The 26,906-nt window shown below is 43.3% G+C and overlaps 2 protein-coding genes and 1 long non-coding RNA gene across 4 annotated transcripts in view; 1 reads left to right on the plus strand and 2 right to left on the minus strand.

The window, feature by feature from the left end:
• Positions 1–505: 505 nt before the first annotated feature.
• LOC126488347 (alcohol dehydrogenase class-3-like) lies at positions 506–13,884 on the minus strand. The gene is made up of 9 exons (XM_050121769.1): positions 13,753–13,884; positions 11,526–11,627; positions 9,484–9,625; positions 8,872–8,959; positions 4,638–4,857; positions 4,298–4,558; positions 2,614–2,749; positions 1,047–1,185; positions 506–760 (listed from the first exon to the last, which is right to left on the minus strand). Exons 1-9 carry the CDS (start codon positions 13,762–13,764, stop codon positions 736–738), a joined length of 1,125 nt encoding a protein of 374 aa, XP_049977726.1. The 5' UTR covers positions 13,765–13,884; the 3' UTR covers positions 506–735.
• Positions 13,885–14,164: 280 nt separating this feature from the next.
• The window catches only part of LOC126488353 (uncharacterized), a 33,509-nt gene continuing 20,767 nt past the window's right edge, over positions 14,165–26,906 (plus strand). The window contains exons 1-2 of the long non-coding RNA XR_007588659.1: positions 14,165–14,532; positions 14,802–14,966. This is a non-coding gene — a long non-coding RNA (uncharacterized lncRNA). The remainder of the gene's footprint in view (positions 14,533–14,801; positions 14,967–26,906) is intronic.
• Adh4 (alcohol dehydrogenase 4 (class II), pi polypeptide) overlaps positions 21,885–26,906 on the minus strand; it is a 22,575-nt gene continuing 17,553 nt past the window's right edge. The window contains exons 7-9 of one of the 2 annotated variants that reach the window (XM_050121764.1): positions 25,754–25,883; positions 24,658–24,796; positions 21,885–22,488 (exon numbers count right to left, since the gene is read on the minus strand). In XM_050121764.1, the coding sequence (XP_049977721.1) occupies positions 22,464–22,488; positions 24,658–24,796; positions 25,754–25,883 (294 nt within the window). In that variant the 3' untranslated portion in view covers positions 21,885–22,463. Of the gene's footprint in view, positions 22,489–24,657; positions 24,847–25,753; positions 25,884–26,906 lie in introns of those variants that run through there. The other variant, XM_050121765.1, reaches the window with a different exon arrangement.

Below are 26,906 nucleotides of genomic sequence, written 5' to 3' on the forward strand. Positions count from 1 at the left end.
TTATCGGTAGCTAGGTGGACTCAAATCAATACTTGAGCCCTAAGTGAGATGACAGGTCTTGCTTCTGAGCATTCTGCAGCCTTCACGGCATGGCCTCATTTTGGGCTATGGGAGTAGCTGAGTAGACATTTAGGCAGGAGGTGATCCTGTGGAGCATGCCCTTGACTTGTGGTATTTACCACATGTGCAGCTGACAGAGCACACTGCACTGTTCTGTTCTCATAATTCTACCAAAAGCAGCCCTATGAGCAGGCAGGGCTGACCTCACCTGGCCACTTGGTTGTTAACACAGTTCAAGGATGTATCACTGAACTAGCTGCCTAAACTAACAAGTTTACTGACTGCTTGGTAGTGTGTGTTTCTAATCGGTATTTGCAGACAAAGGATATTCTAATCTTGGTTTGTTAACTAAATCTATGGGGATGAATTAAAAATTAGCCTTTCTTTTGGGTTAGCATTGTTTCTAGACTGCATACCGGGCAGCCTAAAGAGAGACGACAAAACGTTCAATTTACTCACAAATGCAGAAAGTATTTTTATTATGTTAAAATATTTCTTGAGCAGCAATTATTTACGTGGAGAGTTCAGAAAACTGACTTGTGATTGATTAGTTGCCTTGTCCTTGATTCTAGACATGATTACACGCACTCCTAGTAGTTTCTGAAGCAGATCTGTCAGTCTATTCTCTTCTGATCCCAGGAAAAAGTACAGGAAGGACAGTGTTCTTTTCTGAACTTACATCTTTAGAACGGTTCGAATGCTGTGAGACAGAGCAAGAATAATAAAATTTGAAAGATGAACTAAAAAAGAAATCACATTTATTTATAATCACATTAATTTATTTACTCTATGTGTATGTATATGTGTGCACCCTGGCATGTGTGTGGAGATCAGTTCTCTTCTATCACGTGGGTCATGGGGACTGAACTCATGTCACTGGGCTTGACAGCAGGCACCTGCTCCCTCTGAGCCATGAAGGAACACTGACATTCTGTTTGTTCTGCTCGTGCCTCCCACTTTCACTGTCAGCTGAACTGAAAGCTCACCTTTTCCCCGAGTGCATCAGGTCGAAGCCTTTGTTGATTTGGTCGAAGGTTAGAGTGTCAGTTACAAATTCGTCAACTTTTATCTTTTTTGACATATATTCAGACACCAGCTTTGGGACACTCTCTACACTCTTCCATCCTAAAAGAAACCACATTCTTAAGGATAAGTTTCTGCAACAAGTTTCTGCAGTGTATTTAATCACGTTCCTCTCCTGGGTGACGCCCAGACAGTTCAGGGGTTATGTGGATTCAAGATGAACGGAACCTTTTTAGAACTGCTGTGGAACAGAGGAAGAGTCAGACACATCCTTAGCTGTGAAAAAGTAAACACTTAAAGAGTTAATTGTTCCTTTCCTATTTTAGGGCTACTAAACACTAGTTTTAGTAGTACCCAAACATGACCATGATACAGGCCTGAAAAACCAGCCACAGTGGAGGCCGAGGCAGGAAGGTCATCCTGCCTCAAAAACAAATAGTTTATAATTCTGCTGGAGAGTACTTGCCTAGCTACTCTGGCTTCAAAGGTCCTTTCAAATCAGCTCCTGGAATATGGTGAACCCCAGGAGCACATGCCAGTTAAATAAAGAGTTCCAGATATTAGAATCACCTTCTAAGGTAAACATATAATCTTAACGAAGAAAATTTTGTTCATGCCCTCATTTTAGCATAGTTTCCAAGGGTTTTATTCTGGGTTTCAAAAAAGTTGATATAATACATGGTATGGGATCGCAACACATTCTCTTAAACAGCATTCAAAATGCCTGGGATATTTTCCCCCTAATAAGGATGGTAGGATAGGATTGTCCGTTGAGTTTTTTTGAAAGCCTGTAAGAACGATGGAAGTCATTCATTCACAACAGTTGGGCTGTGAGACAGGTTTTGATATTTCTCTCCAGCTGAGCACCACAAAAAGACTTTACCCAACCTTCTACCCATAGTTAGATAATGCCAAATGACTAAATCCCTCCTATGACTACACCAGGGGAAAAAGATCATCGGTTTGATAGCTTTTAATTTTGCTAAAAACTTTTGTCACTATTTTAGTTTAGGATCATGTTTGGGTACTACTAAAACTAGTGTTATTCAGAAAGAAGTCTGACTATATTAAGTGAGGCTGCATTCTCTAAGTATTAAAATGACACCTAAATTCACACAAGAAACCCTGGGCAGTTTACCCAGCCTGCCTTCAACCTTTCTCATTAATTCTTGTTCTCTCTCTCATTTCTTTCTTGTTGTTCTCCCCTCCCCCTTTTTTTTTAAAGACTGGGTTTCACTGTGTACACCATGCTGGCCTTCCACCTGCCCCTGCCTCCTAAGTGTTGTAATTAAAGGCTGTACCCCTACACCTGGCTCTTGCTCTTTAAAGTCCTGTATTGTTTGGCTCTCTTTACTTAAGAAGAAGCTGAATGCCTCCCCAACACGGACTTTGAAAGTCTCTTCAGGTCTCCCATGAAACAATCAAGAAAGAACTACAACCAGATGATTTGTGTTAACATACGAAATGAGACTGAGATTTAAATTATGCCAATGGAAACAAGAGAGAAAATCTACTTGTCTACTGCGTTACCTCCAAAGGCAGTGCCTTTCCACGTGCGTCCTGTCACCAGCTGGAATGGGCGAGTGGCGATTTCTTCACCTGAAGCAGCTACGCCAACCACCACACTGACTCCCCAGCCTTTGTGCACCCCCTCGAGGGCTGCCCTCTGCAAGAGCAAAGACACAATCACAGGTGTCCATAAGCTGCACCAACACTGCCCTTTTCCCCAGAAACCTCTAGTGGGGGAAGGGGTGACACATTTTACAAAATGGCAACAAGTTCTCAAACTTAATGTTTAGTAATTTTAATTTTACTGTTTAATTTTAACAAGTACCTTTAAAAATTAACCTAACTATAAGAAAATTAAACAAATTGAAAGCTATTGCTTTCTTTTAAAAATTTCTATCCTATATCCACCTAGAAAAAAAAGTGAATCTAGACTGCTTCTCTCGCATGAGTTATAAAACCCAACTATAAAAAGACCTGAGACTTTCACACTACTACAGGAAAACATAAGGGAAATACTCAGACACTGGGACAGGGAACATTTTTTTGGGTAAGATCAACAACATAGGAAGTGAAAAAAAACAGATTGAGCGGAGCAAATAAAAGAGACTTCTGCACAGCAGAGAACAGCAGAGTGTAGATGCAGATCACAGATCATTTGTAAAATTATAAGAAACCCCTAAAAACCCAACAACAAAAAGGCAAACAACTTGAATGGAGCCACGCCAAGACACACGCAAAGGCCTCATCAAGTTAAAGCTCAGCTTCCTAAGAGTGACTTTCTCCTCATAAACCCACTTCCTGAGAGCATGGGAGAGAACGATGAGACGGGTCAGGGAGAACTGGGGGCCTCTGGCCCAAACAAGAATGGTGCAGCCTCATGTTTGCTGCATCACAGCCCGAGTGTCTGCCAGCTGCTATTCGTACTTAACACAGCTAGACAGTCTTGATAGTTTCCCCCATTTAGGCAGACGTAAACAGTACACAAAGGATTGATCATTGCCTGGTGATCCACCAACGTGCAAGCTTTATGCTTTTAGGTATCAGTTTAAAAATAAACGTAAACCCAAACTCAAAAAGATTTTAGGGCTGGAGAGATAGCTCAGTGGTTAAGAGCACGCTCTGCTCTTAACGAGGACCAGGTTTCAGATCCCAGCACCCACAAGGTGGCTCACAACCATCCACAACGCCACTTCTTGAGGATCCAATGCTCTCTTCTGACTTTGCGAACATACATGTCGTATGCATACATACTAACAGGCAAAACATTCATACACATAAATCTAAAAAAAAATAGCGCAAGAAGGTGTCAAAAGTAACTGTAAGAAATTCACTATTTAATGTTAATCGTGTCTGTGAGAATCTGCATCCTCTGCTCAGGTCACCATGTCAGGATGTGTGTGCATATCCAATTCCAAAGCTCATGCTCTCCATACTATTTAGCTTCTCATTTCATGAGATAAGCAGTTAACATACACTCAAAAGGCAAAGAAATATTTTTTTCGTTCATCTTTCCCCTTTCCGAAATTCTATCATTTCCCACTCAAATAGTTCCAAGTAGTTCAAGAAGCTATTACCATCCTTTGCTTTCTTTAGAATTAATTCCTATCAAAGCTGTTCCTTCCAAAATAAAACAATCTTTGATCTTCAGGAAACTGCACTTTAAAGAAGTATTGTAAGCACAAAAGGCAGAGGCATGCATACTCACCATGACCTTCACGTTGCCGATGCACTCAAAAGAGTAGTCTGCTCCCCCGTCGGTCATCTCAATGAGTACTTCCTGGATGGGTTTACTGAAATCCTGGGGGTTAATACATTCAGAGGCTCCAAATTCTTTGGCCTTAGCGAATTTATCTTTATTGATGTCGATACCAATGATCCGGGATGCGCCAGCCACTTTACAGCCCATGATCACTGCCAATCCAACTCCTCCCAGGCCAAAGATGGCACAGGTAGAACCAGGCTCCACCTACATCAAAAGACAGCCGCTGTTTCAGCAATGTCTCTCTGAATTCAGGCAGAAGCCGAAGCCCAGTCCAGTCTCTTACCTTGGCAGTGTTCACAGCAGCACCATAGCCGGTTGAAATGCCACACCCGAGAAGGCAGACTTTATCCAAAGGTGCTGAAGGGTCAATTTTAGCAACAGAGATGTCAGCCACAACTGTGTATTCAGAAAATGTGCTGGTTCCCATGAAATGAAAAATAGACTTTCCTTTGCAGGTAAATCTGCTAGTGCCATCTGGCATTAATCCTTTCCCCTGAGTGACTCTAGAGAGAAGGAAGAGAAAAATGAAAAGAGAAGGGTAGAATCATTTCCTTAACTCTATAGAAAAAAAAATCAGTTTAAAAATAATGACCAGCAAATGACTCAGAAAGGTATACTAGGGCAAAACCCCATAACTTTTAATGCAGTGGTTGTCAACCTTCCTAAATGCTGTGTGTGACCCTTTAATGTTGTGGTGACCCCCAACCATAAAATTACTTTGCTGCTACTTCATAACTGTAATTTTGCTGTTATGAATTGTAATATAAATACCTAATATTCAGGATATCTGATGTGTAACTACTATGAAAGGGTCATTTGACTCCTCAAGGGGGTAGTGACCCAGAGGTTGAGAACCACCATTCTGATACATTCCAACTAGATAAACCTACAAAGACCGTGATCGTCCTCAGCTTCGGGGTCCTGTGGGATCCGTGTCCGCCTATGTCCTATCTCAGTTAAGTTGCACTACCGGTTTTAACAGGTTCAACTTCCGTGATGTTATTTTTAAATTTCATAAACACTCAGAAGCAAATAAAGCTTCATAAGAATTTATACAAGACACTCCAAAACAATTATCCAACTCATCTAGTGAAAAACAGAGGCCTCTCCATGGGGCTTCAACAGGGTAACATTTCTCAAGGATCTGAGTTCTACCCCACCTTTTTTTGAGAAAGGACTTCTCTATCTAACCCTGGTTGACCCTGAGGGGTGCTCTGTAGACCAGGGTGTTCAAAAACTCAGAGATCCACCTGCCTCTACCTTCAGTGCCGAGATTGAAGATGTGCACTACCACATCTGGCCTTTCTCTTTGACTGTGATTGACTACCACTAAGGGGAAAACCAAACAAGCAAAATGACCCCCCAAACAACTCCCAAACTCCGCTATCTTACAGGAGACAGGAACTAGCACTTGCTTAGCCGCTGGATGAAGCATGGCTTCTGGTGCCCCACTACAGTGTAGAGCAGCAGCAGCATCTTTCTTGTAGATTACTGCTACAAAAATCTGAATGTATGGCAAGAAAAGCATTAACACTGTGACCAATGGTGTGAGGGTTCAGTGTGTGTGTAGGTCAGAGGAGGACAACCCTGTCGTTGCTCTTAGTCTTTCCACCCTCTTTGAGACAGGGTCTCTTAGCTACTGTGTTAAATGGGCGAGTTGATCTAATGACTATCATGTCTCCTTTTATCTCCCTGTATAGGAAGTCCTTCTGTACATGTGTTGCCTTTATGGGTTAATGAATAAAGAAACTGGCTTGGCCTGATAGAGTTAGGTGGGGAATACTATACTGAATGCTGGGAGAAAGAAGGCGGAGTCAGAGAGAAGCCATGTAGCCCCACTGGAGACAGATGCTGGAACTTTACCCTGTAAGCCACAGCCATGTGGTGATACACAGATTAATAGAAATGGGTTAAATTAAGATGTTAAGAATTAGCCAATAAGAAGCTAGAGCTAATGGGCCAAGAAGTGATTTAATTAATACAGTTTCTGTGTGATTATTTCAGGGCTGAGCAGCTGGAAACAAACAAGTGGCCCTCCTACTACTACATCTCCCTAAAAGCATGCTGGGATTACACAATTGTGCAACTGCTTTGATGTGGTTTGCACAATACTGCAGCTGGCTTTGATGTGGTTTCAGGGGATCTGAATTTTCCCAACTGAGCCATTGTCTCAGCCCCAACATTTATCATTTCTAATAAACACAATCACCTGATACTAAGATAAATATTCTGAAATATATACATGAATAAATACAGGAATTAGAAAAGAGGTCTTCTATACATTGTTGTAGGAGTATAAACTCTTCCATTCACATTGGAAAGCTGTGTGTGTACTTCTCACATCTTAGCCAGGCAAACCGCAGGACTCCTCCCAACACAAAACAGGTAAGAATGTAGCACTAATTTCAACAGCCCTCCCTGGTATGACCTAGTGTCCACCAACAGCAGGCAAGTGAACACGCACTGCTATCTGGAGTGGAGCACGACAGAACAACACAAAAGCAGACAGGCTTGTAGGATCTTGGACACCGCGCAGAGACACACACAGGAAATGCGAAAGCACATGCCTCTTGATTCAAATACACCAAGGTCTACAGGAAAGCTGCCAGGACAGTGTGACCTCTACAGGAGTCAGGTATTGGTCTAAGGACACAAGGAGCAACAGATGGGTGCTGGTAGGGATCGCTTCCTGTGCTGGGAGAAGGGTTTACCCAGGCCGTATGTACGCATGTAAACACTCACTGGGCTGCACAATTCGTGTACCGTGTACCATGACTACTGTATTAATGTGTGTTCTACCCCAATAAAAAAGGCAACAAATGCCAGGCATGGTGGCACATGCATTTAATCATGCGGAGGCAGGTGGATCTCTATGAGTTTAAGGCTAGCCTGGTCTACAGAGTGAGTTCCAGGACAGTCAGGGCTATACAGAGAAACCCTGTCTAGAAAAACAAAAGAGGCAACAAAGAAAACAAGATCTAACCAGTCTTAAAGGGTCCTCAAGTGGTGTGCTCCACCTCACAACAGAACTACCCTTTCTGTGTCAAGGGGTTTGTTATCTCCTTTGGGCTTCACACAACCCTCCTGAGGTAGCTTTTATTACTCTGACTCAATAGGCCATAAAGCAGCTCATAAAAAGGGCTTTATTTCACTTTAAAAATATATGTCTTTGCTTGCAAATTTACCTTTTACAGAAAGAGAATGTATTCAGAAAACTCTGACCCACCCACCCCCACAGGTGACTCTTGTGACCTCCTGTCTCCATTTCCTAAGTGTTGAGCAACAGGCGCTGAATAAGTCACTACACAAATACTTGCTGTGATTTATTATTTTTTTGTGTGTATGGGTGTTTTGCATGTGTGTGTTTGCATGTATGTATGTATGTAGGTATGTACATACACCATGTGTGTGACTAGTGCCCCAAGGTCAGAAGAGGGCATCAGTTCCCCTGGAACTGGAGTTAGATGGTTGTGAGCCACCATGTAGGTGTCAGGAATCAAACCTGGGTCCTCTGGAAGAGCAGCTAGTACAAGAGCTTTGATCACTGAGCCATCTCTGTAGCACCATTCTTACCGCTAATAAGATCTGTTATTGTAAGACAGATAATAAGAATAGATGGCAGGGGAGATGGCCCAGCAGTTAAAGCACTTACTGTGGAAGCACGCAGATCTGAGTTCAAAGTGCAGAATCCATGTGAAATACCAGGCCTGACCTGTATGCTGTAACCCTAGTGCGGATGTGGGTGGGGTGGGTAGATTTGGGGAGGAGCCAGGCAGACCCAGGAGCTGTGGCCAGCCAGCACAGCTGAACTGGAGAGCTTCAGTGTAAGAGACCCTGTCTCAAAGGAAAGGGGTAGGGAAGCTGTACTAACAGTTTCCTCTTAAACTGAAACATTTCATTCTGCAAGGAAGCTCCTTAAGTAGGAAGGTATACAAGTCAAAATAGCTTGAGGAAGTCCTTGAAACTAACCAGATTCACTATGCCCCTTCTTGCCAGAGCAAGGGTCCCCTTCAGACAAGAGAGCCACGCTTCAAAGATTCTCAGACCAGAGCAGCTGCCTGGGAGAGGTACAGACCAACTGGGGCACGTGGACAGGACAGCCTCTAACCTGCAGGCTGTGCAGTGTGCTCCAGGTTCGCAGCCTTTGTGAGCTGTCACCTGTGCTGGGAGGGGCTTTGGGAATGCAGCTATCTTGAGTATTTCTGCTCCCGTAAGTGATCCCTCACCCATAGCCTTGTAAAAAACCCCAATACAACTCATGGTTCACCAAGCTGGACTTCGGTGGTATCTGTAGTTTGGTCTGTTGTGGGCTCCCTATGTGGGGTAAGTAGACACGTATGTGTTATATCTCCCCAAGAAAAGCTTGCCATTTAACAGGGAGGAAGGTGAAGGTGGGGTGTGAGCTCTTTGACGTCCTGCTGCGACCCCTGCATGTGCAACAGGCAGACACATAGTACATGCACACGCATTAGCTTTTTTTTTGAAAGAGCTATATATATTTTTAAAAAGACACTAACCTTATCTTCTGGCAAAGGTTTGTTTTAGGATTCAGACAAAATTTGCATTCTCCACACTGTGGGATGTAAAGCGGGATGACAGTGTCACCTAGGAAACAAATGTGACAGTATTATCCTGACTGTGCGGCTGGCTCTAGGTGAACACAGCAGTTTCCTTGATCCCGTCAGCTGACGCAAGCCTGCAAAGAAACGGCCTCAAGGCTAGAAACGTCATCTAAAGAGCATAGTTCAGACACTAACCAGCCACGCACAGAAAGGTAAGTTTCAAAGTTTTTGATCTAAACGAAACTCTCAATAGTTGGAGGTTTAAGAGGTCGATATATTTCAAAACCACCAATTCATTGACACATCCCTATAAATTCTTGCTTAACTTGCCAAAATTGCTTTTGGTAATGTACTTAAGGCAGTTTCAAATAAAAAGTTTCAAATGAAAAGCAGTCTGCAAAATCAAAGAAGAAAAAAAAAATGAATCCAAATACTTGTGCTTCCAAGATAATTGAAATTAACTGACAACTTCCGTAGGTGATGCCTGCTCAGAAACAGAGACGGTTAATCAGTAACGTCCCAGAAACGAGCCAAAATCAAGATGAGTGGATCAGACGCCTTCCTTACCTGCCTTCACCTTAGTGACCCCTTCACCAACGCTTTCCACAATCCCAGCGCCTTCATGTCCCAAGATCACTGGGAAACACCCCTCAGGATCAGCTCCACTCAGGGTATAGGCATCGGTGTGGCAAATGGCGGTGGCGATGATCTACCAGGACGTCAAGAGAAAAGGCATCTAAGTAAAAGGCATCTAAGTGTGCACATGCAGCTGTAGACAGCACGCTTTGTAGATTTTTAGCTACATTTCCTTTATAACTGTACTTCCCTAGAATTAGCACGTTTACAATTCTTAGACTTGGCAGACTTCTTGGTACTAATGAGCATGGTGGTGCGTTAATATGCAGGAAGGTGCGACAGAGCCATTTTCCCTTTTGATGTGAGCAAGCAGAGGTAAAGCTGGTGGCTTCACCAGCACTGTGCCTTCCGTGATAAAGAGAATCCAAACAGCGGGGGCCATTCCACTGCCGGCTTCCTAACTTGGAATGTAATTCCTAAGAAGACATTATTTCTGAGAGGTACCTGCCTGTCTGGTCTCCGCCAAACTCAGAGCTTTCAGTGGAATGGAGTCTTTTGGCCGGCATACAGTTTCTACTCAAACAAGGTAGGGGGCGCGGTGAAAAGATGGCTCAGTGACTAAGAGTGCATGCCGCTCTTGCAGATGATCCGGTTTGTGGGTTCAGCACCCACATTAGGCGGCTCACAACTACCTGCAGCTCCCCTGGGCTCCAACGCCCTCTGGTCTCCTCAGGTTCCTGCATGCGCTTGGCACACAGAAATTCACAGAGGTACATCAACATATACATTAAAGAAAAAAAATCAATTAAAGGAAAAATCTTGTTCGTATTTATGCTTTTCTGCTTCCGTCCTCTGTACCCCATCCTTTTCTGTACGTCACCAGCTTCCTGGGGGACGAAAGTTCACCGTGTCCACACTATTCATCTTCGTTTATCTAGGACAAACTGCTTTCTTTACTGGCAAAGCACCCACCAGCTTAACTTCTTTTTTTTTTTAATATTTATTTATTTATTATGTATACAATATTCTGTCTGTGTGTATGCCTGCAGGCCAGAAGAGGGCACCAGACCCCATTACAGATGGTTATGAGCCACTATGTGGTTGCTGGGAATTGAACTCAGGACCTTTGGAAGAGCAGGCAATGCTCTTAACCTCTGAGCCATCTCTCCAGCCCCACCAGCTTAACTTCTGAACACGAACAGAAATACACAAAGTATGAGATTTCAGAGTCTTAGACTTGGCTGAAAAGGACCTTGAAAAGCGTTAGGCTTTGTGCTTCTCAATCAGATCTTTCTGTGAACCTTGGGGCACAGGCAGTGCATGGTGTGTCTGGGGGCAATGCAAGAGACCCGTGGCTCTTTTCCTTGAAGAGGAACATTTTTCCAGAATGTTATGGATCAGAACACATGTAATGGTTCTGACTTTAAAGCATTCACTTTTTACCCAAAACCAGTACAGAGCAGAGGGTAAAACGAAGTTTTATGTCAAGAAGTCAAAGGTCTCTGGGGAATGCTGTCTTCTGCCTCTCTCCAGGGGTAACTTCTTTTCTTAGCCACAGTGAAGGGAAAGGGGCAAGGGACTAATGAACCCACTGAACCCTGGCCTTGTCAGCCAGGGGCACTTTAATGCTCTCTGGGCAAGAGAACTTTGTTTATTGCTCTAATCAATCAAGAACCTTTCCCCAGTTTTCTGGAAGCAAACCTGAAGATCGAGTCTATTCTTTGACTTAATGCACCACACTGTGAGTTATGGGATTAGCAGGGAGGAGAGGATCATATAAAGCTGCCTTAAACCCAAATCATAAAAAGTTATATCGTTGTAGTCCACTAATCCAGAGGCTTGGCTTCTCAGCCCCAGAGGGCTGCTTCTAGGGAGGGCAGGTGAGAGGGCTGTGTGATTCCATGGCTGGAAGGCTTCCAATGCCTCCTCCTGGACACCACCCTTTGGGTTTATCCTCTGCAGCCCTCAGGCCTACTCCTCTATCCCGAGACTAACTGCATGCTTCTTCCCACAGAGCCTTGCTGTAACATTACCTTAATTCGAACTTCGTGAGCCTTGGGAGGTGCTACTTGGACTTCCTCTATGGAGAGAGGTTTTCCAGCCTCCCAGGCGACTGCAGCCTTGCATCTGATCACCTGAAGTGGGGGAAAAGGCGGTAAACAGTTTAATCTCCCTAAATTAATAATTCCTCGACAGGCAACTCAGATACTAATGATTGCTAACACCAGAGTGTACCAGGGCGGGGAGATGGCTCCGTGGGTAAAGGCCCTGCTGTGCAGGCATGAGGACCAGAGCTCAGCTCCACAGCATACATGGATGCGGTGGCCTGTCTGTAATTCCAGCACTCAGATGGCAGCTAGGGAATCCTCAGAGCAAGCTGGCTGGCTAGACTACCTATGCTGGTGAGCTCGGGGTTCAAGAGAAAGACCCTGATTCAGCATATATGGTGGAGAGCGACAGAAGAAGACTCCTGATGTCAGCCTCAGCCCTTCCCTTACCCACATGTGAACATGCATAAACACACACACTACACACTTAGGCACACACAAAACTAAATGAAGCGAACATGTTCACAGAAAACGTATACCTCTGTGTGAAATGGTTTCACATAAGTAATATACTTAAAAATATATAAATATATAATTGAAGGACCAGGGATAGTGATGCAAACCTTTAGTCCAGCACCTAAGAGGCAGGTGGATCTCTAAGAGTTTGAGGCCAGTCTGGTCTACATTTCAAGTTGCAGGACAGGCAGGGCTACATAGATCCCATCTTAAACCTTCCCTGGAAAAACCACTACATGCACACATGCACACATATATTTGAAAGGCTGAAGAGATGGCACTTGGTGCTCTTGCAGAGGACTCCAGATTCTGCATCTACATCACAACTAGATGAAACTCCTGTTCCAGAGGACCTGTGTTTTTTTCTGACTTCCACAAGCTTCTGCATGCATGTGGTACACACAAACACAGGCGCGCATGCACACATACACACACAAAAAAAATTAAAAAAAAAAGGATTTAATTGAGAACAGATTAAGATACAGGTCCTGTTGGGTGTGGAAGTGCATACTTTAATCTCAGTACTTGGGAGGTGGAGGCAGGAGGATCTCCGTGAATTTAAGGCCCGCATACAGAAAGTTCTGGTCCAGCAAGAGCTGCATAGTGAGACTTTATCTACACAAACAAAAATGGGAGGACAAAATAAAGACTACAGGATACAGGAGCCAAGCTAGGGATACAGATCAATGGTAGAGCACTTGCCTGGAATGCACAAGGCCCTGGATCAGATCCCCAACACAACAAAAGGCAAGCCAAGCTAAGAACAACAAAATCCCACCCAGGTCCTATCAGTAAGCTAGGCTAGTAATTCAAGGACCCACAAGTTTATTATCATATATCCTAATAATATTTTCCTTTGGACAGCTTATAAAACACCACTTTAATGCAAAACTGCCCAGTGGAAAGGATCCTAAGAAATATCTAAATGAGGGATATGTAAAAATATCACAATCGTCTATTGTAACTGTGCTAGCTAACACATTAGCCATTTGCCATGTGTGGCTACTGAACACAAGAAAAGGTCAGTGTGAACTGAGATCGGCTACAAATGTAAATTTTGAAAGCTTAGAAGAGTAAAAAAAATACCTCAATTTAAAAATACTGATAACATGTTGAAACAGTGCTGTAACTATTAGGTAATGGTAATTAGAATTAATTTTATGTGTTTTTTTTAATGTGGCTCCTGGAAAGTTTAAAATTCATTACACAATTTTTTTTTATCGTGCATCTAAAGTAATGAGCTACCAAAGCGATTCCACTCAGTACTGCCTTTCCTTACCCCAGACACAAGCCTAATGAGAAGGTTGATGCTTATGAAATACGTTGACAGAATAAAGGTTGCAAGTCACTGGGTTTATTGGAAATGGACTTGATAGTAAGATGCGATTTAAAGAAACAGGTACACGGTGCTGCACACGGAAAGCGAAGGCCCAAGGAACAGTCTGACTTTGCTTGGTAGTCACGGTCAGTGCTCCAGCTCCGCCATCCTGCAAGCGTGAGCCTGCGTGAAGGCCGCCGGCCTTTTCCCAACAGGCTTCTGGCCGAGCAGAGCAAAAAGCAAAGTTGCTCTCCAAGCGCAGGACCGAAACAAAGCCTTCCCGCCCTCGCTGCGGCTGCGCTCGGCTTCCCGGGCTGGCGGCAGCGCACCCCCCGAGCGTTCCCTTCCTCTGCTCCGGCCCATCGCGCCTTTCAATACCTGGTTCGCCATGTCCGCAGGTTGGGGTTCCTGAGCAGAACGTCAAGCAACAAGTCTAGCGGATCCCGGGAAGGGGCGGGTCGTACGTGAGGGGCGGGGCTGAACGCGGGGGCGGAGTATGATGCAGAGGCGGCGTGCGTAGGGGGCGGGGCCTGTGGAGGGACGGGATTTGAGAGGGAGGCGGGGCTAATGCAGGAAGGGCGGAGCCTGTTTTGGTTTCCCGCGCTCCGCAGATAGAGATGGCGGGGATTTTTTATCCTGAGCCAGTGAAACTTTTTATCCCGGGCTGGCGTGATTGAGTCGCTTCAGAGCATCTCTGTGGCAGTTCCTTGTCTAACTTGGTGCAGTCATTGTACGTAAGGCTTAGAAATGAGAGAAGTATAAACGTGAGGGAACCGGAGTGCCCTCATGAAGCACGTGAGGAAAAAGCCACGCTTTCCGGGTCGTGTCCCCGCCTCCTCCTTGTGCTCCGTGCTTCTGGAAGCTTCCACACTGCCCCCAGCGGCAGAGTTTCCTGAGAACTCGGAACACTAGAGGGAGTTCCTAGACACGAACTGCCGCCGAACTCCAGTTGCTGCTTCTGCCGGGTTCCTGGGATTTCAGGGGCCACAAGACACGGGGAGAAGATTTTGCAGGAAGGGAATGAGGGAGCAGACTGGGCTCGTTTTAAGACTAGACAAAGAGAGACGGAGGATGCTACGTTCTTGACAGAATCCTAAATCCTAAATGGATGGGGAGGAGTTTTTGTTGAAACGAACCTACTAGAACACTTCATTCTCGGTATATCTCAAGGCTTATTTGCTGAAGACAGACCTTAGGGTTGACGTTCTGCATGATACTGTTCCAAGTCCTTCCCTCATTTCACCCTAACTCACACTCTGGCTTTTAACTTACATACATTGAAGATATTCTGTCTCCCATCAGGGTGGCTTTCCTAAACTCCAGGCTTGAAGTGCCAAGTGCCCACTAGATACCTGTGTGAATTAGCGTATTTCATGGTGCTTAAAGCTCAACTCATTTCAAACTAATCTTGTCTTTTCCTCTTAAAGGGACTTTTCTCTACATGTCTGTGATGATGGCAAGGATGTCCATTTACGCGCTCGAGCCAGAATCCCAAATCAATTCAGCAATTGCGGAAAGCAGCTTTCTTCTGGAGACAGAGAAACCAGCATGCTGGAGTCTACCCAAACTGGCGCCGACTGTGGGGAAAAAGAGTAAGACAGTCAAGTCTTTTAAAAGCTTGCTTAGGGGGAATTCCAGCTGTGGTAGGCGTTCCTTGAAGTGATTGGGTGTAGACCCTGATTGGTGTGGGAATCATTCAGTGACTGGCTTATGACAGCTGGTCAGCAACTGTGGTTGCTGTGTCAGGGGTCTGTTTGAAGATTGCAAGAACAGTTCCTACTTGTGGTTGGGTAGGGACCCTGTTTGGCCACGGACTGGGCGTACTTCCTGAGGGTCTGGTTGATGGCGGACACGAGTGAGCACACGAGTCAGCATGGGATGGTGGGGTAATATGGGGCAGAGGTCTTAGCAAACTGACCCCTTAAAACCAACCGGCCCTGGTCCCCTCACACAACTTCTCCCTTTCCCTTGGTCTCTGCAATCTTTGTTATCAACCCTTCAATCTCTCTCACATCTTGTAACCCTTTTCTCCTCGCTGCTGCTATTCTAGTTCAGGCTCTCATTATTTTTTACGGTCCAGAAAGCCTTTTACCTGATTTCCATGATGCCCGAAGACCGAATCCCTAACACCTTTCTAAATTAATGCCCCTTTTTTGCGATCTTTTAAAAACATACTTTGATCAATGCATTTTGTTTCCTTCTCTTAGATTTTTTCTTTTCTTTTCCTTTCTTCTTTTTTTTTTTTTTTTTTGAAGTCAGATGGGTAACAATCTAATATTGTTACTCTAACAATATTTAAGGGCAAGATAGGTATAAAATCCAGATTCTAGTGAGTGCCTTTATTTCCTTCTCCTACTTCAGGTTTATTATTTAAATTTGCATTTTTTTCAACCTCTCTCCTTAAACCAACAAACAACAACAAAAACCAGTAGGACATCTGCTTTCTGCTTTGACGGCTGTGGTGCTTAGTCAGTCTTCTGTGGCTGTGAAGAGACCCCATGACCAAGGCCACTCTTAGACAGGAAAGCATTTAACTGGGAGCCTTGCTTACAGTTTCAGAGATTTAGGCCATTATCGTTATCTTCATTGCAGAGAGCATGGCTGCAGGCAGATGTGGTGCTGGAGAAGTAGTTGAGAGTTGCGTTCAGAAGAGAGAGGGAGGGAAGGAGGTTGGGAGAGAGAGGGAGAGAGGCCCGAGCCTGGCATGGGGCTTTTGAAACCTCTCAGCCCACTCCCTATGACATGCTTCCTCCAACAAGGCCACGCCTCCTGATCTTAGCCTTTCATCCGGTTCCACTCTCTGGTGACTGAATATTCACATATATGAGTCTATGGACCACCACGCATGGAGATGAGAAGTTATATTCCACCTAAAAGCTGAACAAGTTGAGGAATTATCAATTCTTAGAGAAGTGAAGTCACACCGCTGCCCCCAGATTAGAGACAGAAATGCAGAGAATCACGATTTATCAGACTAGAATCCCATCCCTTCAAGCAGCAGCACGGGTGTAAGAAACTGAAGTGTGTTTGGCATATTGTCGGAGGTTTCTTGTGCTTTGGTCCGGCACTCGTAAACTCCAGGGAGGATGCAGTTGTGTGGAGTGGAGGGGGTCTTCTCATACTTGTAAATTTTACAGTAAATTTTACATTTTTGACTTCTCAGCGAAGGTGAGAGAAGAATTTCCTCCTGTCCCCACTAGAGGGAGTAGAAATGTAGACATGTCTGTTCTTGAGGTTTGCCCTCAAAATTTATTTTACCAGGTTCTTAATTCAGCATGGGTTTTGCCTTTGCTCAGCCAGTGAGGGAGAAGGGAGAGGAGTCAACTTCAGCCCCCTCTAGCTCTAGCTATCCTGTAATAAAGGGGTGAGAATTAAAAAGAAAAAGAAAAGAAAAGGAGCAACTGTGAATGACTTTCTAGGGCTACCTAAAGACTCAGATAAAGTAAAGAATGAAAAACTGCTTTTTTCTTCTCTTCTGTTCCTTATAATTACTAGCATTGCACTCACTGTAGTTCATTTTACCCAGTAAATTATATCTGCCTTTTCATAACAAAATTAGAAGGCACACAAAAGAGTAAAACACAGTTTGAACAAACAGAGCAAGCATCGGAAGCAGACCTGGAAGATGGCAGATCTGCTGGAATGATCAGATCGTGTATTTATCTTTTCTTTACTTTCTTCTTTCATTGAAAATAGTTTTCTTATTAAAATATATTCTGAATATCTGAGATCCTTCCCACCCCCACCTCCTGTCTGAATCAATACGCTTTCTGTCTCTTGTTAGAAAGCAGGCAGTCATCTAAAGATAAAATAAAACGAAAACTGGACTAGGACAAAATAAACAGAAGAAAAAGAAGCAAAGGAAAAGCACTAGAAACACAGCTACAGAGAGCACAAATGTTCATACACACAGGAATCCCATAAAACCAGAAGCCAAAATACATACACAAAGGATCTGTAAAGTTAAAATATAAATTCTGACAAAACGTGAGACAAAGAACCTTCAAAGATGCCAATGAATTCTTTTTGTGTCTGGCATCTACTGGGCTCAGGGCCTGCCCTTAAGAGTGGTTTGTGTCCCCAATGACACTCTGTTGGAGAACACTAATTTTTCATTTGTGAGTGGTTATAAATTGGGGATATCTTCTGTGTTAGGGTTGGGGGCTTGGGTCTCCTTCCCCTCTCAGGGCTGGGACCCCATAGGTCCAGACCTGCATGGGTCCTGTGCATACTGCCTCAGTCTTTGTGGGCTCACATGGGTTTCAGTCCGGTGTTTAGAGGGCCTTGTTTCTTTTGTGTCCTCCATCCTGTCTGGCGCTTACAATCTTTTTACTTCTTCTTCTGTGGGGCTCCTTGAGCCCCGAGGGAGGATTCTGATGGAGACATCCCATTTAGGAGTGTTTCAGGTCTCTCACTCTCTGTACATTGCCTAGCTGTGGGTCTCTGTGTTTGTTCCCATCTATGGCAGGAGGAATCGTCTCCGATGATGGCTGAGCAAGGCTCTCTCGTTTATGAACAGAGCAGAATGTTAGCAGTCACTGTATGGCTAACTTCCTTTAGCAGAACAGTTTCCCCCTAGGTCCCTGGCCTATCTGGTCTCAAACTCTTGGCCACCTGAGCAGTGTTGGTGATGGATTTCATCTCATGGAGTGGCCTTAAATGCACTCAGGTGTTGGTTAGTTACTCCCATAGCCTTTGAACCACCATTGTACTAGTGCATCTATCTTGTAGGCAGCTCATCATTGTAGATAAGTTGGTAGGTGGGTTGGAGTTACTTTTTTCCTTTGGTAGCATGTGGAGTACCTCCCAGTACTAGGGACACTTGTCATTAGGGGTGACAGCCCTAGGTAGGCATTTGCTTGACTTCTCCATGTGAGTTGTGTAGGTGTCGTCTCCGGCAATGGGGCCTTATTGTTGGTTTGTGGAGGTCAACCAGTAGCCTTGGCAATAGCCTGGTTATTTTGGGGTGGTGTGTTTTTAAGAGTGATTTCTTTATTATATTTGAGTGTTCATGCAAGTTTGTATCCTCAAAATTTTTATCTTCAAAATGTCTTCACCAGCTTTTTATTTTGAAATGTTTCACAATTTGAAAAAAAAGAGAATGGGCAGCTCTACGCCTGTCGCTTAGGTGTACCAAGGGATACTGTAGCCCCGTTTACATCTGTCACTTAGGTGTACCAAGGGATACTGTAGCCCCGTTTACATCTGTCACTTAAGTGTACCAAGGGATACTGTAGCCCCGTTTACTTTATGCCTCTGTCTGAACTCCCAGTCTGTGTAATCACCTCTATCTTCTTCAGCAAGTATCACCTAAGAACAAGAACATTCCATGTTTCCCCATCCATCCTTAAGAAAGTGTTTACCTTGACTGGGCTTGATAATACATGCCTTAATTGTAGCACCAGGGAGGCAGAGGCAAGTGGGCCTCTGTGGGTTCTAGATCAGCCTGGTCTACGTTTTGAGACAGAATCTCTCAAATAAAGAAGAACAAACCAAAGCCAACCAAACATCAATCATCACCAAACCAAACCAAACAACAAATGTTTAGCTTACGGAGATATCCTCATAAGTCAATTGGAAAAGCAGTGTGTGTGTTCCTGTAACAGATTTCCTCAGTGGACAATAAAGTCTGCCTTGCCCACTCCACGGGTAAGTGTCTGGAAGCTGCTCGGTAAGACACTCAGGTTAGGACTCTAGCTCTAACTTCAGGGACCTTATAGCGGGAAGTGTTTGAGGGTCACATTAGATAATACAGAGGAAGGGACCCTTTAAAATACAATTTCTGTTGGTGTCAATAGAAATTGCTTTTCTTCCTGACTAGTTTCTCTCAGTGAAAAAGGCATCTAGGAGATGGAAATTTCAAGGGAACACCAGAGGGTGCTGTGGTAGCATTTTGAAAACTAAGGTGCCAGAGGCATAGTGGTTATGTTAAAACCCTTTTGCCCTTCTCAGACAAATGTATAGTAGTGCTGTGATCAGATTACCTTTTAAACTCAAACGCTGCATACATTATAGGAGTGCATGAATATTGTCAATAATGTTAGACACACAAGACAGCTTTTGTAAATAAATGTGTGCCTTGTTATGTTGGGAAAACACATTTTGATATGCAGATTTACTATCCCAAAGAAGGTGTATGTGCCTTAGAACTTTAATCCTTCGACTGGAACATTGGCAAATGAAGAGCAGGACAGTTATTTACAGCAGCAGAAAGTACATTGCCCAGAAAACCGGTCATTACTATAATACTTGTTGTTTTCTCCCTTTGGAGGGAATCAAGTCCTGGTGTGTTTCAGTGGCCTGGCAGTCTGGACATATTGAAGTGTGTGTTGCATCTAGCCTTTCAGGAGGCGGCATTCATTAGTGAAAGAGCGCTTGTGGAGAAAGGAGCCAGCTGTCAGAAAGTAGACTTTCATGTGTTCTATGCATTGCAAACCGCATCACTTGTATGTGATGTTTTCTTAAATAAGATCTCATTCTGTAGCCATGGTTGGCCTTGATTAAAGAAAAGAGGAATATAGAAAATGTTTTTGAAAAATTTCACTCAAAATAGGAAGTCTGCCTCCAGATAGTGTCTTCTATATATAGAAGATATCTTCTATATATAAAGATCCTTTATAACATGGTCTCCTGTACAAGACCGGCACAATGACAACACAAGTTGAGATTGCAACGTGGACCAGAGAAGTCTCACAAGACACACCCCTAGATGAAGACCTACAGGCAATTAATGGCTACTGAGAGAAGAACCTAGCTCTCCTCTAGGAAGGAATCCCCAATAGGTTTTCCAATCCCTGTTGATTAGTCCTGAACACACAGAGAATATGAGTGATACTAAATGGATCAGCAGATTCTAATTGTATATACGTGTGTGTGTGTGTGTGTGTATGTATGTATGTATGTATATATGTAACAGTTGAAGAAGAGGTCAGGAATTTGAGAGGGAGTAGGGGAAGGGATGTGAGAGGAGCTGGAGAGAGAAGATGGAGAGAAATGATGTAAATACAGCACTTATATATGAAATTCTCAAAATAAAGCCCCCAAACAACAACAACAACCAAAAAGAGTGAATATAGATTATTTGGATGCACATGAAAACAAACTTGTTACCAAATGTGCTTCCTGTCTATATATTTAAAGATTGTTCTGCTTTAAAGGGGGTTGCAAGCATAGATTTGAGAAACAGTAGTAGCAACATTTGTTGAAGTTTCTGTAAAGTCACTGAGTGCCCAAGGCAATGGAAAATGAGGCATTTTGTGGTGGACAGGTCTTAAACGGAGGTGGGTATGAAGCAATCTAGGTATCAAGGAAGCAAAGGAGAGGAGAAGAGGTTGAAAGAGGAGACAAAGCATTCTGGCATAGCATGAGAAGCTAACACCTGGGAAGTGTGTCTTAGCCCCACAACACTGGCAAAGGAAACATGCCCAGAACAACTTTTCTATTTCTAAAAAACAGTCTTCAAGAAGCAGGGACAGGGACACAGGCCTGGTATCAGCACTTGGCCACAGGGAGGAAGATGGCTTATTCATTTGAGACCAGCTTGATCTGTGTCATGGTTTTGAGACAACCAACCAGCCAGGAATATGAGCCTCTGCTTTAAGATATCATTGCCCCCCTCTCCCCAGTCAAAGCTTCAGAGATGTTTTTCTCTCAGAACTCAAAACAGGTGTGATGGTTGAATAAGACTGGTCCCCATAGTCTCACCTTTGGGAGTGAAACTGAGAAAGATTAGGAGGTGTGAAGACCTTGTGGGAGGAGGTGTGTCCCTGGAGATGGGCTTTGAGATTAGACCTAGTCTCTCTCTGCCTCTGCTTCTCAGGTGTTGTGATTAGGGTCATGATTTACTTATTTTTATTTTCTGTGTTTGAGTGTTTTGCCTGCATGTAGGTAAGGCCTGTCTGGTTGTTGCCCACAGAGGTCAGAAGAGGGCATTGGATGTCCTGGTACTGAGTCACACAGTTGTCAGCTGCCATGTGGTTGCTAGGGATTAAGCACAGGGCCTCTGGAAGAGCCAGTGCTCTTAATGACTTAGCAATTTCTCCAGACCTATCTCCTTTATTATAAGTACATTGGTACATTGTTCTTTGCTCCTTTTTTCCTCTTTGTTTTTGGAAATAGGAGTTTCTCTGTGTAGCCCTGGCTGTCCTGGAACTAGCTTTGTAGAACAGGCTGGCCTCAAATTCAGAGGTTCACCTGCCTCTGTCTTCTGAGAGCTGGGATTAAAGGTGTGCACCACCACTGCCCTGTTTGTTCTTTATTACTTTCAGTTGACTTTAGGAAAGAGCATCAGCTTGTGCCAGCTACTGTTTCTTGTCCAGCAAAGCACAAAATATAATGTATTATAATTACCAGGCAAAAGGACAGTACTTTATAGAGAGAAAGTAAGAGTATTTTTTATTTTAAACATTTTCTTTTATGTAGATTTTGATATCCCATTACTTACAATTGTAGTGAATGATTATAAAATGGGGCTAAGAGATAAGAAATGAACACATTAAAAAAGAAATTAGTATCTGTTAAGATTAGCTTCTAGTTTATTAGAACACAGAAATAAGATAATAATATTTTATATATACACACGTGTGTGTATTATGTTTTTTGCAGTAAAAAAGTCTCTTTATTGTGGAAAGCTGTCGACATAGAAGAAAGTGAAGAGAGCAGAGTAAGAAATTCCGTGTGTTCATCCCCCAGCTTCAGAAGTTACAAATATATAGCCAGACCTATTTATTTATTTTTTCATTCCCAACTCCCACTTCTGAAAAATAGTTTTAAACAATTCCTAAACATATGATTGTATTTATACATACGTCAGGTATCTTTTCATTCCTTCATCCACTTAATGTTTTCACATGTTCTAAGCTGGCAATATGCCAGTGAGCCACAGACCCACCATTGGTTATTTCATATAGGAAACCTGAATATATTTTACAGGCACACTTGGCCTATCATTTATAGTTAACTTATGTTGAGGTACGAAGTGCAGACTTGTGCTCCAACTCCTAGCTGTCTTTGGCTCATCGTGTGAAGTAGCAAGCCAACCAGGCAGGCTCAGGTCCAATCAGATAACGTTCCAGATTGCTTCTCTATCTTCAAAAGGTCAGGATTATTCGGATGCTGATAATAATAACAATAATAAAGCAATAAATACTATTTATATGAACATTTATCCAAAGTACACAAGGTTGTTTTTCTTTTCACTTCAGAGTTTGAGCTTTAGAGAAACATGCGCTACTAACATATACTATTTATGTGCAACAGTGGGGTTCATTCTGACACTGAAGGCGTGTGCACAGTGTGCTCTGGTCAGGTTCCCCCTCCCCCTTCTGTCCCACTCCTCCCTGCTAGATGCCACACCGTTAAGAATCATTTCTTCTCTTTTGTCGCCTTCCTCCATTCACGGCGTTGATAAATTTGTGACAGTGCTGACAGACTGGGGGACAGTGGAATTTTGACCTGACAGAGGGAGGCCCTTGCTGCTGGTGGTGCTGTCGGGAATTAATGCACACCAGCTGGGGAATGAGGCATTATTAGCATTGAGAAGACGCTACTCCTGGCAAAGTAGGACGTCAGAGGAGAGAGAGGTTGATGCGCTTGCTGGCTGCTCTCTGAAAACTCCGATGGCACTCCCGAGTCACCCCATGTGTGTAAACAAGGACAGAAACCCCGTCACAGACCCCACAGCGGCAGCTGAAGAATGTTGCATATGCAGGTGCCGTGCCTAAATATGTCCTTTACCCGGGAAACGGAAGTTATGTGTACGGTGTGCTTTCCCTTCCCTCCTTTTCATCTGTGGAGTTAGGAAGACAGGAGGACTTCCCCTCTGTTGGATTCCTGTGCCCGTGCGGTGAAGGCCACCTGTCCATTGGGAGACAGATAGGCAACTCCCTCAGGACCAGTGAGGGAGTATGAAAGCCACCTTAGGGGACCTACACCCAAGCTTCTGCTCATCCTCTAACTGCTTAGGAATTCCTTGTGGAATATGGGAGGTTCGTCCCTCTGCTAACAATGCAGCATGACATTTCCACTTGGCTACTACCACTTAGCATTCCTTGTGGATGCATTCTGTGACTGAGAACTTCAGGAGAAAGGGGTTGCAGTAGAGGAGCTATGAACCCCAGGTTCTCAGCCCTCCCAACCCAACTCCTGACTTGAGAAATCCTGTAGGCACGTTCAGATTTACAAGGGACTTATCTACTAGGTTTATATAATGTAGCTTTAAAAATAATCATTTTTTTCTCTTTCCTGAACTTTTTGATATGATGTGCCTGACGTGTTTGCAAATCTGGACAGTACATGTCAGTGGGATATTTTCTCCCGTTTCTTCTCCATGAAATAACCTGGGTCCTTACCCCATGGACCCCTTTTCTCTTATTCTTTGCTTCCAACTCCCATCGCTTTCACTTTAGGGCCCAACACGTTAGTTATCCCGCCTCTTCTTTGCCATGTCTCTTAAGTTCTTTGCCCTATTTCTCTTCTAAATATAGGCTGTAAATTAACTAAAATAATTAATCCCAGTATTGCCCAGTCCCAGCCTCTGGGAATCCTTCATCCGGAGCATTGCTATAAACGAACATTTAGGAAACAATACTGAGACACAGTGCATCTAAAATTGTCAGGCAAAGGGATCTTACAGGAGCCCTAGGACAAGCCAAGGCAGAGAGAGCTGAAGTTCTATACATATCTGATACCTGCCTCTCTCTGCTCACATCTCAGTGGTTGCACAGGGCTCTGACCACGAAGGCCCTTTGTTAAATCACAGAAAACGATTCTAGACTTAGGCACACTGGACCAGAGGAATCGAAGTTCTATGATAGAAATCTCTCCTTTTAGGAACAACTGGCTTGAGCTAACTGTTGTTTGTGAAAGGGAAAACATGTACCCATTTATGCCACTACTGTATACCACATAGTGTATAACAGTACTGTGGCATATGGCTGTTATTTGATCTGGTGATTTTGAGGTAGAGTCAGAAGAGACATCCGGTTAGTTGTTGGTTTCAATAAAAACCATAAAGTTTGGGGTTGGAAGATGGTTCCGTGGGTAGGAGCATTTGATGATCTTGCAGAGGAGCCAGGTTCAATTCCCAGCATCCACTCAAGTGGCTCACAAATGCCTGTAATTCTAGTTCCAGGGGATCTGACATCCTATCTTGACCTCTTCAAGCACCTACATGCACATGGTGCGTGCACACACATACTCACATGTACGCATAAAATAAAAAGTCATAAATAAAAAGATCATAAAGGATTTCTAAACCACTCAGTCACAGACTTGGCCGCTTACCTTTTTCCTTGGTTCATCAGGTCAATTGCCTCATTGATTTTGTCGAAAGGTAGGGAATGGGTCACCAGTATGTCCAGATCGAACTGCTTATTCATGTAGGCAGTAACCAGGTGTGGCACAGAATCTACACTTTTCCAGCCTGCAGTTTAGCCACAGTGTCACATAAAGAAAGGCTTGTCACCTGAAGTACTGAAATAGTTTTAATTTTTCTCATTTAAAAGCATGTTTCTGGAAATTCATACATGTACAAAATATGCTTTGTTAATATCTGCTCCTCCGGAGCTTTCTCGCTTGTCACCTGTCCCACCTCCTGCTGGTCCCCTTCTACCTTAATGTCTTTTTGTTTATTTAAATCTAGATAAGTGTGCTTGTTGAAGAGGTGAGATTTCTAGGTCAGATTTGGGTTGCTTTAAATACATTAAGCTTGAACTTTGCTCCACCTTTAATTTTTTGGATTTATTATATTTAAAAAATTTTCTTTGCCAGGAAGTAGTGGCACACATCTTTAATCCCAGCACGTGGGAGGCAGAGGTAGGCAGATCTCTGAGTCTGATCTGCAGAGTGAGTTCCAGGACAGTCAGGCTACAAAGAGAAACCCTATCTTGAAAAACCAAAATAAGTAAGTAAATAAATAATAAGGTTTTTCTTCATAAGAAAAAACCAAGCTTATTAGCCACTCTAGCTAAGAATTACCTTAATTAGACCAAAATTTCCCTTTTGTTTCTTTCTACCGATTGTCTCATTTCAACCATTTTTTCCATTTTCTTTTGAGATAGGTTCTTATTGTGCAGCTCAGGTAGGCCTTCAACTCAGCATATGAAGGCTTGCCTCAGACTTAAGATCCATCTGCGTTATTCTCTTGAGTACTGGGATTACAGGCTTGTACCGCTAAGCCCACCAGTTACTTAAGCTGAATTTCATTTTGCAAGTTGTAGTCATATTTTCATGCAAACCTCATTTACTTTTCAAATGCTGGAGTAGTTTTTATATACTCAGTGTTTATACCAATGATTTTTCTTTTCAAAATTCAATAATCTTTCATAATTTTATATAATAGTGAGAAAAATAAAAAACTTTGAAAAAAAAAACAACTGACCACCAAAGAATGTTCCTTTGATAGACCGGCCCATTATCATGTCCACAGTGGGTATACTCATCTCGTCGACCTTTGCTCCAACCACAGTACACGATCCCCAGCCAAAAGTCGTGCAGTCCACCGCTGCTTTCTGCAATGTCAAACAAAAGATTACCTGGACAAGTAGAGAACTAAACACGAACTCTGGTGTGCCTATATACAGTACTCAAGGAAATTTTGTATGATGTCAGTAACCTAAGAGGTCATCACATCATCCGATTGACCCTTGAGGCTCTGCTCTAGTGTTCTGTAATGTGAAACCTACAAAAACAGTTCTTTCTTGTTTTGGTTGTAGTTCAAGACAGGATTTCTCTGTGGAGTCCTCACTGTCCCGAAACTTGCTCTGTAGACCAGACTGGTGTCAAACTCAGAGATCCACCTGCCTCTGTCTCCCCAGTGCTGGGATTAAGAGCATGTGCTATCACAACTGGCTTAAAAAATAATCTTAACCATCAAAAAGATATCAAAAGGAAATAGGACATGTTTTACCTTGTACGAATACCATTGTTTGACTGAGCCTGCAAAGTATAACATGCATACTGAGGAACATGAACATGGAATTAAGAAGAATCTGTAGAGCATAAACTTTAACCAGTAATGGTTTGACAATCTAACACAAATGTTTACTAAAATATAAGACATTCCTGGCGTCTGGGATCAAAATATTGAAAAGTATGAAGAGAGAGCTAGTGAGTGATTCAATTGAGAAATGAGGCACACATTGAATACTAAGATTTAAAAGTAGAATAAATGGGGAGAAATGCTGTTTAAAATTGAGCAAAACAATGCTAGAAAATAATACTTTGTTTCCCTGCATTTTTTAGCCTACAGTTAGGATATATCCTGCCTGTAAGGTCTGTCTTTTGTTGAGATTGTGAGGCCATGGATTTGAACTTCCTTGGTTTCTGGGTCTTCCTCCATGTGGAAGAGCAGCCCAAGAGATGGAGCTATACACGCTAACCATTGACTGAGACAGAGAACACTGTAAATCTGGGGTTCATGTAGAGATGCTAAGAACTGAAAATACAAGTTTCAGTGTGGAAGCCATTTCATGTAGAAAGCCACAAGGCAAACAGATAAGCATTTTATTTTTTTTTTTTTTTTTTTTTTTTTT

The sequence above is a fragment of the Alexandromys fortis genome, unplaced genomic scaffold (genome assembly GCF_014885135.2).
Source record: "Alexandromys fortis isolate MF-2015 unplaced genomic scaffold, M_Fortis_MF-2015_v1.1 scaffold_196, whole genome shotgun sequence".
Lineage (NCBI taxonomy): Eukaryota > Metazoa > Chordata > Mammalia > Rodentia > Cricetidae > Alexandromys > Alexandromys fortis.